The 16,209-nt window shown below is 30.9% G+C and overlaps 1 protein-coding gene across 1 annotated transcript in view; it reads right to left on the reverse strand.

The window, feature by feature from the left end:
• Positions 1 to 16,209, reverse strand: part of LOC123668916 (ankyrin repeat domain-containing protein SOWAHC) — an 88,987-nt gene that overhangs the window by 18,673 nt on the left and 54,105 nt on the right. Inside the window, exons 7-8 of the mRNA XM_045602607.1 lie at positions 2,129 to 2,218; positions 843 to 848 (exon numbers count right to left, since the gene is read on the reverse strand). Of these exons, the coding sequence (XP_045458563.1) occupies positions 843 to 848; positions 2,129 to 2,218 (96 nt within the window). The remainder of the gene's footprint in view (positions 1 to 842; positions 849 to 2,128; positions 2,219 to 16,209) is intronic.

A 16,209-nucleotide genomic window follows, 5' to 3' on the forward strand; every position in this document is an offset into this window, starting at 1 on the left:
ACAACACTAAGTTTGTAACATTTTTGCATAATTAGAAAAAATAGGCAATCATTCGGTCGATGATAAAGAAGACATATAACGGGTATTCAACATACAAAAGTTTATGAAATAATTTTCATTTTCGCCACAAAACTCCTTTTTATCTGATGGATATTTCTATTCGCAAAAACAAAAACCAAACAGGTCCAAAGTGAATTTTAAACACACATTATCTACGACCGGTGACTGAACCAAATATATAACCAAGCTATATGTACACTCAGTAGCTCCTAATCCCACACAGTCAAAATATTCCATCGTATAACATCAAAAAGAATAGCATTGTCTACAATAATTCTGAATCAATCTGCGAACTATCAAAACTTTTCTCCGCCGTAAAATTCTCTCTAACACCCGTAAATCTCCGTGTCTCCCCTCGGTTTATTCCGATTTAATACAATATTATATAGTACGAAATCACGCTCGCTCTCAATATCACATCGACAGGTGTTACGAAAAAAGAACAATTTTAATAAACGTTACGTTACAAACTAAACGAAACAAAACGTATGTACATAATAATAAATAATGTAAAATAATTATGCTGAGAGAAAGTCGGAGAAAGTTAAAATTCTGTATACAACAATTCACAATTAAATGTTATGATTATTAATTTTTAAATAAATAAAAATTATCTGTAACTGTAATTTATAAAGATTTAAAATCAATTAGTAAACATAACTTAAAGAAAAGAATATTAAAAAAAAAAAACAATCTAACTTTATTTGACAGTAAAATCAAAATGGCGGTTTAATTTTACCGCGCTCTACTCGGAATCTACAAGTGAATAAAACTAGACTTACCCCATTCTGAGACGAGAGACGGCAGCACATGAAAAAGAAAAGTAATGACTGTTTAACGATACAGTAAAAACTTGGGGTAAAACTGTTTTGCGAGGTGTAAATTTGATTGAACATTAAGATTTGGGTAAGAATGATTCTGGGTACGTGTTTACAGCGTTCGGCAGTTAGCACGTGATGATATTAAGTCTGATTAGGGTTACCATCCGGATTGATACCAATGTGTTTTGTTTCTTAATTTACTTGTTTTTGATTTGCAAGAGTATTTAACGATGAGTGTATGAAAACTTTAGAATTAATTATTTGACGCCTCTCTAATGAAATCGTACGTTTTATATGTTTGGTATATTAAGAAGACAATTTTTCTAGTTATATTTTATTAGTTTGCACTAAAAGTAATCTCAAAATAAATATTTATTGACGTCCTACTTAATTGTTTAAGTCATACACTATAATGTACTAAATTTCAACTAAATAAATTTAATAGAAAGCGTAGAGATATTAACAGCAAGTTGACTGAGACATACAAGTCATACAACCAGATACGAGTGAACATTTAAAAGTTGAAAATTTTGTTTAGATGTGTACAGAGCTTTTATTTGTTAATACGCTATATATTTCTTATAAGTTATTTTGCTACATGCAGAATTTTAAATACTGTTCTCTCGTGATCGCTAAATCCACTACTTCAATTCTAATTCCCTACTTCCAACCATGATTTGTGTAATGACACCCAAATGTATATATTTTTAATAATTCCTTAGCTTGGTTTTCAAACACTCTTCCGGATGGTAGCCCTAGATGCCATTAAAGATGTTACGAGATATCGTGTAGACTACTCGTGACGCAAAATTTTTGTCGGAGCTGAATTAACATATGTTATCTGATGATTTTGAAAAAACTAATTCGACATTAAATGGAATACTATAACAAAAACGAAATAAAACTCAAGCCTATTAAAAATACCTTAATTTTGTCACCTTTAGGTGGTATTTATTCCTTCAAATTCAATTAAGACCAAATATATGGTGTACTTTCCGAAACTGAACAATAGTATGGGCGGATTTATAACTACACCTTTTCCAAAACCGTTTAAAAATGTGATAACTTAGCTATTACTCATAGAAACTTCAACTTTTAGAAATCGGAAATACTACATTTCACAAGTTACTTCTTAAAACAAAGGTTATAAAAATAATTTTTCCCACTTAAGTCTATTTCAAGTTATATTCGTTATAAAAGGTTTCAATCACAGGAATATATTACGGTTTGACAGACAATTTACTCACCGAGCGCTCGTTTACTATGTGACGATGGATGCCTGCCAGCAGCTTTACAAGATTTTCGTCACCTCGCTTACAAGCCCAGTGCATTGCGGTCTGAAATATTGTGATCGAGAATTTGACTTTCCATACACATATGAACAACATAAGAGACTCTCAAATAAAAATTTAAAGGTTTAAATCTGGACTTAATTACTATATTCAAGTGTTAACTTAAAATATTATTTTCTAACTTAAATATATAAATCTTATCTTGGAACCTGAGTGTACCTATTATCTAAATAAAACAACGCCGCCTTTCCTTTTTCAATAGAGGAGACCCTTGCCCAATAGTAGGATTGTTATGAGGTTTGAGAATATTAATTGTTTAGCTTTTTATTATAAAATATGATTATTTTAATTGTATCAACTGAAATTGTAAGTTTAACCTTTAAATAGATTAAAGAAATATCTAACAAAAACCCTTAAAAAATATAACCTAGTCAAAATAGTAAAAACGTAAAAATTCAAATTAAAACAAAAATAGAAAAAGACCTATTATTTGAATTATTGTGGAAATAACAAAAACAAGAAACTCGACTAAACCTCAAAACGGTACTTAAAGGAATCACTTTTTTACCACCCGTACGTCAAGAAGGCCAGTCGTAAACAAAACTTAGAAATCGCACGGAAGCATTAGAGAATTTTTTGCCGTGATTATATCTAAATGGCAGCAAATTATCAGGATAAATATCTAAGCCTAACTTCAAAACACGAAAGTTTTTAGTAGGACGAGAAACAAATGACTTGATTGCTCGCCTTTTATTTTTATGTATGTAAAACACTGACGGACAATATAATGTCGAAATTATAGCTCATGATAATAGGAACGTATTAGGATGATTTGCATCCAGATTAAAGATTATATTTTGTTGAAGGTGGGCGCTATTAGCATAGTTATAGGAATTACCTTGGCCATCATCAGCGGTCGTTTTAATTTTTAAATCGTCGGCCCGGAAAGTTTCGGGACGGTGTCGATAACTTGTTATCTTTAATGCGTTTAGATTGAGACTTTCTTTTCGCCGTCGCCTTTGTCTTATCTACACGATAGACCTTTTTATCATTATTTTAAGTTATGTTTCCTTTCGATATTATTTTTTACAGATATTTGAAATTTGAACGCGACGTCTCCACTCCGAGTACTTATTTCGAATTGTTATCGTGTCATCTGTTAAGAGACTTTGTGAGAAAACCTATACGCCTCTGAATAAATTCTAAAATGTATATTTATCCGCTACCCGCAGCGAAGCAGCGGGACAGGTTAATTTAATAAAGGCCCACAAATAATTTTAGTATTCAATATAATTATTGAATGAAAGGGCTCACGCTAAAGGTTTTTGTGTATTAACCTCATGAATATTTACTCGTATTTTTATTATACGATTTGAGTCTTAATAAACCTTTGTACGTCGAACAGATAAATGCAATGATGAATTTCGAGGTTTGCTAAAAAAGGTGTGACCGTTTTTATTTTATTTAATTTTTTTTCGTTCAAAAAAAGAACGAGTTTAAAGATCGATACCTCTAATAATCTTTAAAATCTTTCGAGAGGAACTTGACTGCGTCCGACCGCATACCGGTTTTCGGAGTAAACAGAGCGTCGCTTCATCGGGGGGGTTACCAATCGTACGTACAAGGTGTAGGCGTGATCGTAGCTGATTCAGTGGAATAGTGCCCTGTACCTAGGTTCGGCGTCGGGAGAAATATGGGACTCGGGGGAGGCGACGTTAATTTCCAGCGGCCGGTGCGATTTCGAAACGTCGACCGAAATTGGCGGTGCCATTTTCGTGTATTAACTATCTACGATATGCTGTTGCGGGCAATTTCGTTATTGGGCGTTTTTCGACTACACTGTTCGACGACTGAATTCAAAAAACGTTTCCGCTGTATCAACAAACTGATCGATCTTTCGGTTTTGAATTTAAAACAGACCTAAATAAAGTTTTGAATTGGTGAATTGACATATTCATTTAATTACAATTACACGAATAACGGATTATGTTATCTTTAGATAAAAACATATATATACTCAAGAAACGACACGAGGACCATGGTGTTAAACAAATATGAGAAGTAAAAACATATAAAACAACAACGCTAATTCTCAATGACGTTGACGCTTAATAACTTTTTATTATAATAATAATAATAATGAATCTTAATTTTGGAACTAGCCCGTATAGTGTTACTAGCAATGTTTCAAATAATCTAGTACATTACAAACTTTAAAATAATTATATTTTGCATATTTGTGTAAGACTAGCGTATGACTTTGTCCGCTTGGAATAGTGACTGGACAGCATATTTTGGACACATCTTTTGGTTAATTTTGTATTATAAACGCCGTTGTTTGGGTATTTACATGTTCAACGTGATTTTTTTAAATTGGCATAACTTTTTATTTATGTACCGATTGACATGAAACAAACATCAAATGTTAAGTGAAGCTTGCCACAATATATTAGTGGTAGCCACATGGATAAGCCGTTTCTGAAACGAGCGTGCACAAGCGCACAGACGAAAGGACAAATATTCTAACAATCGTGTGGGTGCTATTTGCGTTTATAAAGGTCCTTATAATTTTTTTTCCTCATATATCTTTTATATATTATGTTTATATATATTTGATATATACATGTATGTGTATATATATATATATGTGTGTGTGTGTGTATGAGTGTGTAATGTGTATATGTATGTATATTTGCGTATTATATGTATATATTATGTATGTACACCTCCATGCCGTCTAATTCTTTTGTCATGTCCTTTTCCTGCTTGAGGTTGTCTGGAAGAGATCGCTCTTTTAGCGATAAGACCGCCTTTTGTACATGTTCATATTTTCTTTTTCGGTGTAAAATTTTTTTTTCTCTGATAGTGTACAATAAAGGTTATCTGGAAGAAATCGCTATTTAGCGATAAGATCGCCTTTGTACATCTTCTATTGTATCTTTCTTTATATGTGTGTCTGTATTTCGGTGTACATTAAGAATAAATAAATAAATAAATAAAGAGTATTTGTATTGTATTGTATTGTAGGTATATCTTCCACGTACAGAACGATTCGTTACATTTTTATTATATGTATTGATATAGATAGCAAGAGTCACCTTACATTTTGACTTATTATGAGTTTTATTCTCTTAATTAAGATTAATTTTATATTACGGAACTCGTTCTTAAGAATTCACCAGTCGCCTTGTCTTAGCTTAGGCATACACACTTTTTTATTAGCTTCACTGTTACATTCACAGTCGAGTATGTATTCATTATACATATATAAATAGTACAGTTAATAAATTAAGTTCAATAAACTTCTAAACGTACTAAGAGAACAATCTCCGTATTTGTATTGAAGGGGAAATTGAATATGGACCACTGGGGGGTGTGTCTTCATTTACATTGAAAATACGGGACCACGCTACACTTATATACAATTATATGTATGTCGGATGAAAAGCGCGTATCTTAGAAGTTAGTTAATGTCTATGCGGTTTAAGAAGTCTTTATTTCTCAAAAGATTTGACGGCCTTATATAATTATGCTCCCGTATTGCTTATATATTATATAGACTAATAAATATGAGTTTAAAATAGGACATTATTTATGATTTATTTATTTATTTATCATCGGTCAAAGATTGTTTGCATTGTTGAAATCTAACATATGCAATGTGTGACCTAAATATTTTAACTGTGTGTATTATCCTTTTTCAAGTTGTATTTTTGTTTGAAATAAAGTTTAATGACCTTTATACAAGTGCCTATGTGTGTGCCATGGCTATTGTATAGATTAAAATCCGTAATAGACTATTTTTATAAATTATGTATTTTTTTCGTGTTTTGAAAATTGGATGGCTATATATGTTATATGTTATTTTATACTAATTAAAAGTTGTAAAACGTAAACATTATATTGCGTGAAACTTAAGATACTCATTGAAATGAAATGAGTTTCGCACAACTGTCAAGGACATGAAGTTCTCGTAAACTATTTAGATATAATGCAATTAAAAGGTTTTTTTTTTTAATATAAAGAGATTTTATATTACCGAACATTCTTAAGGTATTATTCGAACTTTTTTTTACATGAATTAGTAAAGGAAAACTGAATAAAATCCATAACTATAAATTTTGTGCTAGATCAGGGAAGGTTCTAAGTAAATCTGTTAGATACTTCATATATCGGTCAGAAAATTCTTCAGAAATACAAATGGGAAAAGGTAATACATTCATGTTCTATTGCTCCTTTATTTGACGAGTTAGTAGACTAGTGCAATTCGTATTTGGTATTAAATCGTATTTCTGCAAACGGTTAACATATCCCACTGTTGGACAAAAATCTTTAACATCACTACAAACTAATCACATTTAAACCCACGAAATTTCGGTTGACATTTCCATAGCAGCGTACGCACACACACAACAAACACAGACAAATTTTTGTTTGTATATGTTCAAAAAGCGGTAGCAGCGCAGCGCATTGCATTCAGTGTAAGCTGTCCTTTACAGTGAATAGACACATTGTATCAAAGATTTCGCAGTGTCAGACGCAAAGCTTAATTGGAGAGTATTTAGGGGCGATACCCGTGGGGTTCGGATTCGAGACCTGCTGTGACGCTATTGTTGACGCGGATATTTAAATTAAAATAAGTGAAATATTGTTTTTTTTTTTACTTTTTGCTTCTTTTTAATATCAATAATGTAACGTAAACATTTTTTACTATACTTTTTAATACAAATGCAACGAATTAGATATAGGAAAATTATTCATCTACTATCTGCTTAATTAGTCAGAGGAACTGAATTAGATTTCAAACCGCACTAATTCCCTTTTTATTGCTAAAACATAAATATATACAAAAAAAAAAACGTATGTTTTAGACCACACGAGTGAAGTCAAACTTCTTTAGCAATAGACATGCACAATAGACCTGCACTGTGTAACGCTCTCGTCAAGCATTTACCAGCTTACTCCACGCATTCACCAGCTTACTCTACGCATTCACCAGCTTACTCTACGCATTCACCAGCTTACTCCCCAAGTCAAGCGTGCGTAAAGAAGTTTTACTACAAAAAGGCAAAGCACAAAAGCATCGGTTATATTTTACTCAATTTCCACATTACATTAATCAATATTACTTAATATTATAATTAAAATACTTGAAATACTAATTTTAGTGTATACTTACATACTGCCGTTGTCCAGCGTCGGGTGTGACATGCAGAAAATAAACGGAAAATTAGTTAATAAGCACTTTAAGCTTTCGTGTTGATACGATACAAAAAAAAACACAAGTTCATTTCGAAACTATTCGAAAACATGTGTTAACATAACTTTATTAAAAAAAAAAAAAAAACACTATGGTTGAGCGTTATTTTAATTTTTTCTATTTTTTTTTTTTTTTTTCGTGGACTTATAAAATCAGTACTGAAAGCATCTTTATAAAACTAGTGGTCGCCCAGAGGTCGAAATTCGACTATAATTAAAAATTTAAATTAAAGAAAATTAAAAAATAATGAAAATAAAGAACCTTTTTTTTAAATTTTTCAGTTTGACTACAGCCTTTGACAATCAACAAAAAAGTATAATAAGTGTGTGTCAAATATATGGCATTGTTTGTAATGTTTTTTTAATGTACCTACTTTTTATACATAATTTTAAAAATATGAACATTCTGCACTTCTTCTAAGTGTGCGAAATTTCACACACCTCCGACCGCGTAATTTTCGTAAAAAGGGGTACAAAGTTTTGCTTCACGTATTAAGGCGCTACCCCGACCAAATAACCTTGAGCATTCGTTCCCTCTTTGCCGCACCCCACCTCTACAATACTTCGTAAAACACTACTAGCGCTATTTGGTAAACAACTTACGAATACGCGTAAAAAATATAGATCATGGAGTCCGTAGACATGGCATTCATTAAAAAAATTTTTTTTTTAAAGAAAGAAAGAAATGTTAATTGGTGAGTAAATTAATTTTGGTAATGAATTCAGTGACAACACCTACGTTAATAAATATATATATATATATATATATATATATATATATATATATATATATATGTACTACAAATATATTTTATTTAATATTAATATAATATATAATATATTTGCTGTGTACAATAAAAAGTAAATTAATTTTATTTAATTGGTGCATAAATAATTTTGGTAATGAATTCAGTCACTACACTTACGTTCATAATGAATACTTACAACTTTTATTCTAATACTAGCGACTCGCCCCGGCGTCGCACGGGTGCAATGCTGATACTAAATATAAAATATATATAGATGAAAAGATACTAATATATAAAAAATATATTGTATTACATTATAATGTATATATTATATATTAGTACATTATTATATTACCGTTGCGTAGGTTTAAAGATCTTAGCATACAGACTGTGGAAAGCGACTTTGTTTTATACTATGTAGTGAAGTATAAGTATTCATGATACTCGTTTGGTGTTGACTTTTTGGATTGAAGGCGAGTTATCTATCTTATACTATTAAACGAGCAATTCTTGTATATATATATATAATCTGAATCTCGGAAACGGCTCCAACGATTTCCATAAAATTTAGTATATAGGAGGTTTCGGGGGAGATAAATCCATCTAACTAGGATTCACTTTTAGAAAATGACGTTTAATCCCTGTTTTTAGGGAGTGAAAAAATAGCTATAATATCGTTAGAATACGAAGGTAAATTTCGCAACTGTCATTAAAGTTGTAATAGCTCGGTGGGAAATCGGCCGGTCGGGATCAACCGAGGAGATCATGGTTCAAATCCCAATGTCCCTGATCAATTATTTTTTTCCTTTTTTTTAATTGCACTCGTTATTTTAAAAAAAATATTATTCATATTTTATAAATATGTAATTCGAATTTAAATATGAATTCCAAAAAACACGATTTACTAAAAATACCGAGCTAAGCTCGGTCACCCAGGTCCTAATAATAATAATAATAATATACTTTATTGCACATGTAAATAAAGAACAAAATTTACATAATGAGCAATTATAGTAATAAATTGTTCAACCAGGCGATCTTATTGCTAATAATTGTATTTGCTCGCAAACGAAAATTCAATTACATCAACAAGTAATACAACGTAGATCGACGAAAAAATAGTCAAGTAACTACGCGTTATCAAAGATTACTCAAAAAGTAGTTATTAGATCTCGATAAAATTTAAATATGATGATACTAAATGTCATGATAAACATCAGCTTTCGATTAAATAAAAAATTATCAAAATCGGTACACCCAGTAAAAAGTTATGCGGATTTTCGAGAGTTTCCCTCGATTTATCTGGGATCCCATCATCAAATCCTGGTTTCCTTATCATGGTACAAAACTAGGGATATCTCCTTTTCAACAAAAAAAGAATAATCAAAATCAGTACATCCAGTAGAAAGTTATGCGTTATAATATAACGTAGGTCGACGAAAAAAGCGTCAAGTAAAAACGCATTATTAGATCTAACTCGAAAAGTAGTTGTTAGATCTCAAATAAATTTAAATGGGACCAAATGACACACACCACTTTTCGACTAAATTTTTTTTTTGTCGAAATCGGTCCACCCAGTTAAAAGTTCTGATGTCCACATACATAAAAAATACAGTCGAATTGAGAACCTCCTCCTTTTTTGAAAGTCGGTTAAAACAAAATACAATCGAATTGGGAATCTCCTCCTTTTTTGGAAGTCGGTTAAAAAGCAATCTATCTTTATTATTCAGACAGTGTAAGTAGAAAAATATTTTATTTTTAACAAACAACTTTTTTTTTTATTTAAAACAAAGTAAATTTTATTTTATAAACTTCAACAATAAATGCTAACAAGATGCTAATAAATTTATTATTGTTAATTGATATTGTGTATTGAGCGTGCGCTAGCCGACACGGTGACAAACAACACAAGCTTCTCCCTCCAAACCTTGCGGCAGACTGAATTCCGATACCCTGTGCTTGAGTTACAGTAGTGAATACGCCCAGATTTTAGAAAAAAATCTATAAAAATTCAAATTTGGGTCTTTTGAAAAAAAAAATTCTTACGTATTGTTCAGTATTAAATTGTCAATCCATTGGTGTCGGTTGCAAAATAAAATAATGTTTACTTTACGAGGAGATGCATATTATCAATCACTATTTCTCATTTTTGTGGTATCGTTGTAAGGAGATTATTTAACATCTATTCCTTCAAAAAAAAAAAAAAAAATCTACCATTGTATAATTAAAATTATGCAGAATTTAACTGTGTTTTTATTAGTTTGATTCTTCTTTCCATTAACAAGTAGATAGCTCCAAAAAAGTGCACAAAAAACGGCTAGCGCGGCGTTTTGGTCAGGGAGGCGCCTTAATATATAGATTAACATATTCCATTTATTTATTTGGTACCTACTCCAGTACTAGTTGTTAAAAAAAAATATCTAAAACTCACACTCACAAAAACTGTGAAAACTAAAATTGGATTAGGTATACAGTTGCAATCAATAAACTCAGCGGTTATTTGTTTAATTTTTTTATACCACTAGGTCGGCAAACAAGCGTATGACTCACCTGATGGTAAGCGATAACCGTAGCTTATAGACGCTTACAACACCAGAAGCATAGCAAGCGCGTTACCGACCCTACCCACCAGGAGTTACTCTTGGAGGAGGCACCTTACTCACCACAGGAACGTAAACCTGCTTGAAGGCAGTATTATTTACCTGTGATCTTCTGTCAGGTCGAGGTACTTCCCCAATCAGTTCCCCAGATTTTGAGCAGGATATTTCCTGCTGTGCCCTGCGTTAGTTTTAATTTCGCTTTGTGTGTATGTGTATGTGCTTATTCATTAGATCGCATCTAACATGATCTCGCTTAAAACGTACATTATAATTTTCTTTACATATTTTTCGATTACTAAAATAAAATAAAAATTACATCGTAACTTGTGATCAAGAACGTAGAATTTTAAATTTTAGGCATTGATGTAAAGCCTATTAGTATACCTACATTATATTATAAATCTCAAAAACCCTTAAGCTATACTTTTTTAATAAAGTGTTTACATATAAGATAAAAGTTTTATAAGATATAAAAACTAATTCAACGTAATAAAATCAAAGATTAAAGCAAATGAAATTCACACAAACCTAAGCACATTCGCATTTTGTCGTTAGACGTGTCAAGTGCTGGACACCTGCCCTTCGCCCTCGATAGTTATCTTTGAAACTCAACTTTACACATTTTTAACGCTTTTTATACTACCAACTTTTTATACTTTATTTTACATATATATGTGTGTGTGTGTGTGTGTGTGTGTGTGTGTGTGTGTGTTTGTGTATGTGTGTGTGTGATTAGATCATCCCACTTATTTTTTTAATTATAATTCAATAAGCTTCAAGTAATTAGTAGGGCGGATGAAATATTACTTTCGCTGACGTTTGATTTATTTATAATCGTATGTATAGTGGTTTCAAAATACGGATTTTCTTCGATTAAGACAAAAATAATAAAATCAACATAAATAGTCTAACTAGCTTTCACAGTCTTGCAAATTGTAAAACGCGTGACTATTTTATGCATTTTTTCCTTAATGTTTCATCCCATCACCTAAGTAAGAGACTTCTACAAAGTTAGTTCAGTTCTAGTAAGTTATTTAAAATGAAAGAAAAATTCGTTGCATTAGCATAGCAGTTCTCGTGTTTTGTGCTTAGCAACACTATTTCGCATATTTGTACGGAGCGACTTAATGTTATTTATAAAAGTAGGTTCTGAACTGTATTGTTAATTAAAAAATCTCATTATTTAACTTTCTTTATAATGTAAGTTAAATTGTGTCATTGTAAAGAAAAAATAGGCATGTTATGGTTAAACTCATACCATAAAAAATTCCGTAACCCGAGCGTAATCCTTTAAAACACTTAAAAACGGAAATCTTGGACGTTTCCGTATCAGAAGGCAGCCGAATTCACTAATTTATCGTCCGCTAAGCTAATAAATTTACTGCGGGATTACTTGGCTTTCGCACAAAGCAAGCTTTATAATTTGTCCTTATAAATCTCAACTTCTGAATATAATTCTTTGGACAAATTACGAAGAGGCCTACAGTGGCATGTTCTCTGCAAAAATCCTTTACCTATATACTAGTCACCCGCCCTTAACTACATTTTAAATAATTTTATATGTATATTTTAAATAAAAGTATTATTTAATATATGTACATAATTATAAAACTTATACTTAGTATGTTTGACTAACCCACTGGCGGAGTTTGCAGTGACCCTACTTTCTGTCCAAGGTGATGCGGGATCGGAACCAGCGAGTCTGGGTGTGATATATTTATTTCCTTTTGTAATTATTATTTATATGTGTTTATTGACAAAAAAAAATGTAGTTATATCAGCCGACAGTTATCTATAACACAAGCATAAAGTTGCTTAACTAGGAATCGAGGACCGTGAGTGTACTTAATAGATATTTATTTATAAAGATACATATGTAACTCAAAATAAAATTGATATTTTATTATATTAAAGACGGCTGGAAGAGATCTCTTTTAGAGATAAATCCGCCTAAAATCGTATTTAAATCACAGTATCAAGTCTTTAATTGAACAAATGATTACATACAAAGAACATCGTACATACTACAACTATGGCGTTGACTCAATTCGTTCTTATTATATACGATCTTTATATATCTACTTATAGTATATAAAAAATGTGGTATGTGGTGTGTGGTATGTGGTGGTATATGTGGTGTCGTGGGACACCAAGTAGGAACGAAGTTTCTTCGGATAGGATAGAAGCAATACAATTTGAAAAAAAAAATGTTGAATTTTATATATATTTTCTAGTTTTAATTTTTTTTTTTTTTTAATATTGTAGATTGGTATTTAATTAAGTACATAAAAGTATTTAGGAAATTTAGTATTTTAGAAAATAACAAATACCGTAAAATAAAATAAATCAAACAAAATAATAATAATAATTCAAACTATTAAGTGAAATAAAAAAACATATGGCTTTATTTATTTTTGTCGACGGTATAAAATTATATAAAGAATCTAAAAAAGTTTACTAGTAATATTTTAGCTTTACAAACGTCATATTATACAGTCCTGTGACTGATATTACGTCACTTCCGTTATATATTTTTCGTAAGGAACTTTGTTCCAATAAAGAAAAATTGAACCATTAAAACAAAAGTAAAGGCCAACCAAACAAAACAAATTAGCGTTCAGTCAAAGATTCATACACAACGCAACTTCACTTTGTAATTTCATTAAAAATCTATTTACATTACACTAGCTGACATACTTGCTCCTGGATAGGGACACCATTATCAATTAGAGATATAAAAAATAGCCTATGACCTATTCTCAGACATACCAAAATACACGAATATATATATAAATCGGTGAAACCGATGGATTTCGATAGCAAACACTAACAAGAAATTTTAATTTATTTGATTTATAAAACATTTCACGAGACTAAATATAGTAGGTACAATTCAAAGTTCTTTAATGTTTTAAACCATTAATTTCGAAACGTATTAAAACAACGAAACGCAACAAAAAGAAAAAAAGTATATAAAATCGAATTGAATTCTTAGCGTCTCCGAAATCGCTTGGACCGCTAACACTGTAACCCCACATCCTAAACACAACATTGCTTTTTAAGAAACTAAAATAAAGTGACCTGTAATTTACACTCTATAGCGGGACGGAAGTAGTTTTATTGACTCTTAAACTTGTTATACGATATTAGTGAATTTGTATTTAAAATGGATTTTCATTTAGATATTGTTTGAATGGAATAACAAAAAATATTTCGATATTTGGGAAGGAATATTGACACCTACGTTGAATTGTACATGAATCTATTAAACATTGATTCAAGTAATGTCACATTGATTTAAGTAATATAAATCGAATAGGAAGTCTAACTCAGCAGCATGTTTACCAAAGCTTAGACAAAAATTTATATATTGTATCAGAAATTTAACATTTGTCAATTTGAATAAATGCGTAGAGTACATCAAACAATCAAATATATGAAATAAATTAAAAAATTTTATATATATATATTTTTTTTGCTAAATATTCTACAAATAATGTCTTGACATTAGATGATATATATGACACGGTAGTGATCTTATTATGAAACGAACTTATACAATTTTACAGATAAAATAAATTATAATTAAAATGAACTAAATTGTAGAAATGAATTCGTAATTAGATGGATCATACATATTATATATTTATTAACTTATTTCCTAAGAAAGATACGTAACCAAATTTTTGAACACAAAAAAAAACGCATGTTAACGGTACGTATGAACAAAATTAAAATAACTGGTAATAACACTAAGAAATATTTAGATTTCACGAAAAAAAGTTAAATTAGCACTTGTAAACTTTCCAACCGTATTTGCAAAAAAACTTTGACACGGCAAACTTTTTCGCCGCGCAATTACGCATCGGTGTGACCAGGTGTCGTGGCGCTATTTGTTCCGGTGTGAACATCTTCCTAGTACGGTATATTGATTGCGTTTGCTTGTATGTCAATTAGTATAACCGGAGCGATGCGTCTTCAGCGCTAATTATCGTCTTGTCACTATATAGTTATGTCATTGTGACAGGAAATTGATATGCTTATTGGATCTGAGAGCGATTAAAATAAGACGACATAAGCCCTGATGTATGAGGACGGATTTGATATTTCGCTTATATGAAAATCGAATGAAAATCATTCGCTTACTTTCTAAACTAATGAATTAACTGAGCCAGCAAACTATTTTTAAATTCCTTCGATAAATACACAACGATACTTTCTATACTTTCATTATAAGTAACAAAAGTAAACAGAACAGACATTTAATTAAAGGTTGAAAATAATTGTCTTCATAGCTGATGCTTTTAGTACCAATTTCCACATTCATCATATGAGGGTAAGTGTATGTTAAGTAAAGCAGAACATTCATAGTTATGGACATATGGCAGATGAGGTATAACAATCTCCTACTTCCTATAGTCCGACTAATCATAAACCTCGCGATTTGCTTTGTCGTATCAAACAAATTAATTAATACTAAAGCCTATTCGAGTGATGAAATCAGCCAATCATCTCTGTCACTTAGTTTAGCCACGACCTTTGACCAATTAAATCGTAATAATTTAGAACACTACATAGAACATAATTGAAAGGGTCGATGTAACCTATTCAGATAGATCAGATCAAAGATTAGACTAGATATTAGATACATAGTTATGAATTTAATTAACTTTTTATTTAAATAATTGTGTTTGCTCGCAAACGAAAAAAAAACCGACTTCAATTACATCGACCAGTAATACAACGTAGATCGACGAAATAATAGTCAAGCAACTACGCGTTATTAAAGATTACTCAAAAAGTAGTTATCAGATCTCAATAAAATTTATATGTGACCACATGATAAGCATCAGCTTTCGATTAAATTAAAAATTATCAAAATCGGTATACCCAGTAAAAAGTTATTACGGATTTTCGAGAGTTTCCCTCGATTCCTCTGGGATCCCATCATCAGATCCTAGTTTCCTTATCACGGTACCAAACTAGGGATATCCCCTTTCCAACAAAAAAAGAATTATCAAAATCGGTACATCCAGTAGAAAGTTATACGGTATAATACAACGTAGGTCGACGAAAAAAGCGTCAAGTAAAAACACATTATTAGATATAACTCGAAAAGTAGTTGTTAAATCTCAAATAAATTTAAATGGGACCAATTGGCACACACCACCTTTCGATTAAAACAAAATTTGTCGAAATCGGTCCACACCGGCAAAAGTTCTGATGTAACATACATTAAAAAAAAAAAAAAAAAAAAAAAAAATACAGTCGAATTGAGAACCTCCTCCTTTTTTGGAAGTCGGTTAAAAAATGTGTATATTATCTACATTAATGTACTTTCTTAGCCTGCTATGTAACATTAGTTATCACTATCACAGGTTGGCTGGAAGAGATCTCTGCTAGAGATAAGTCCACCGTTGCTAACTAA

This window comes from Melitaea cinxia, chromosome Z (assembly GCF_905220565.1).
Source record: "Melitaea cinxia chromosome Z, ilMelCinx1.1, whole genome shotgun sequence".
NCBI lineage: Eukaryota > Metazoa > Arthropoda > Insecta > Lepidoptera > Nymphalidae > Melitaea > Melitaea cinxia.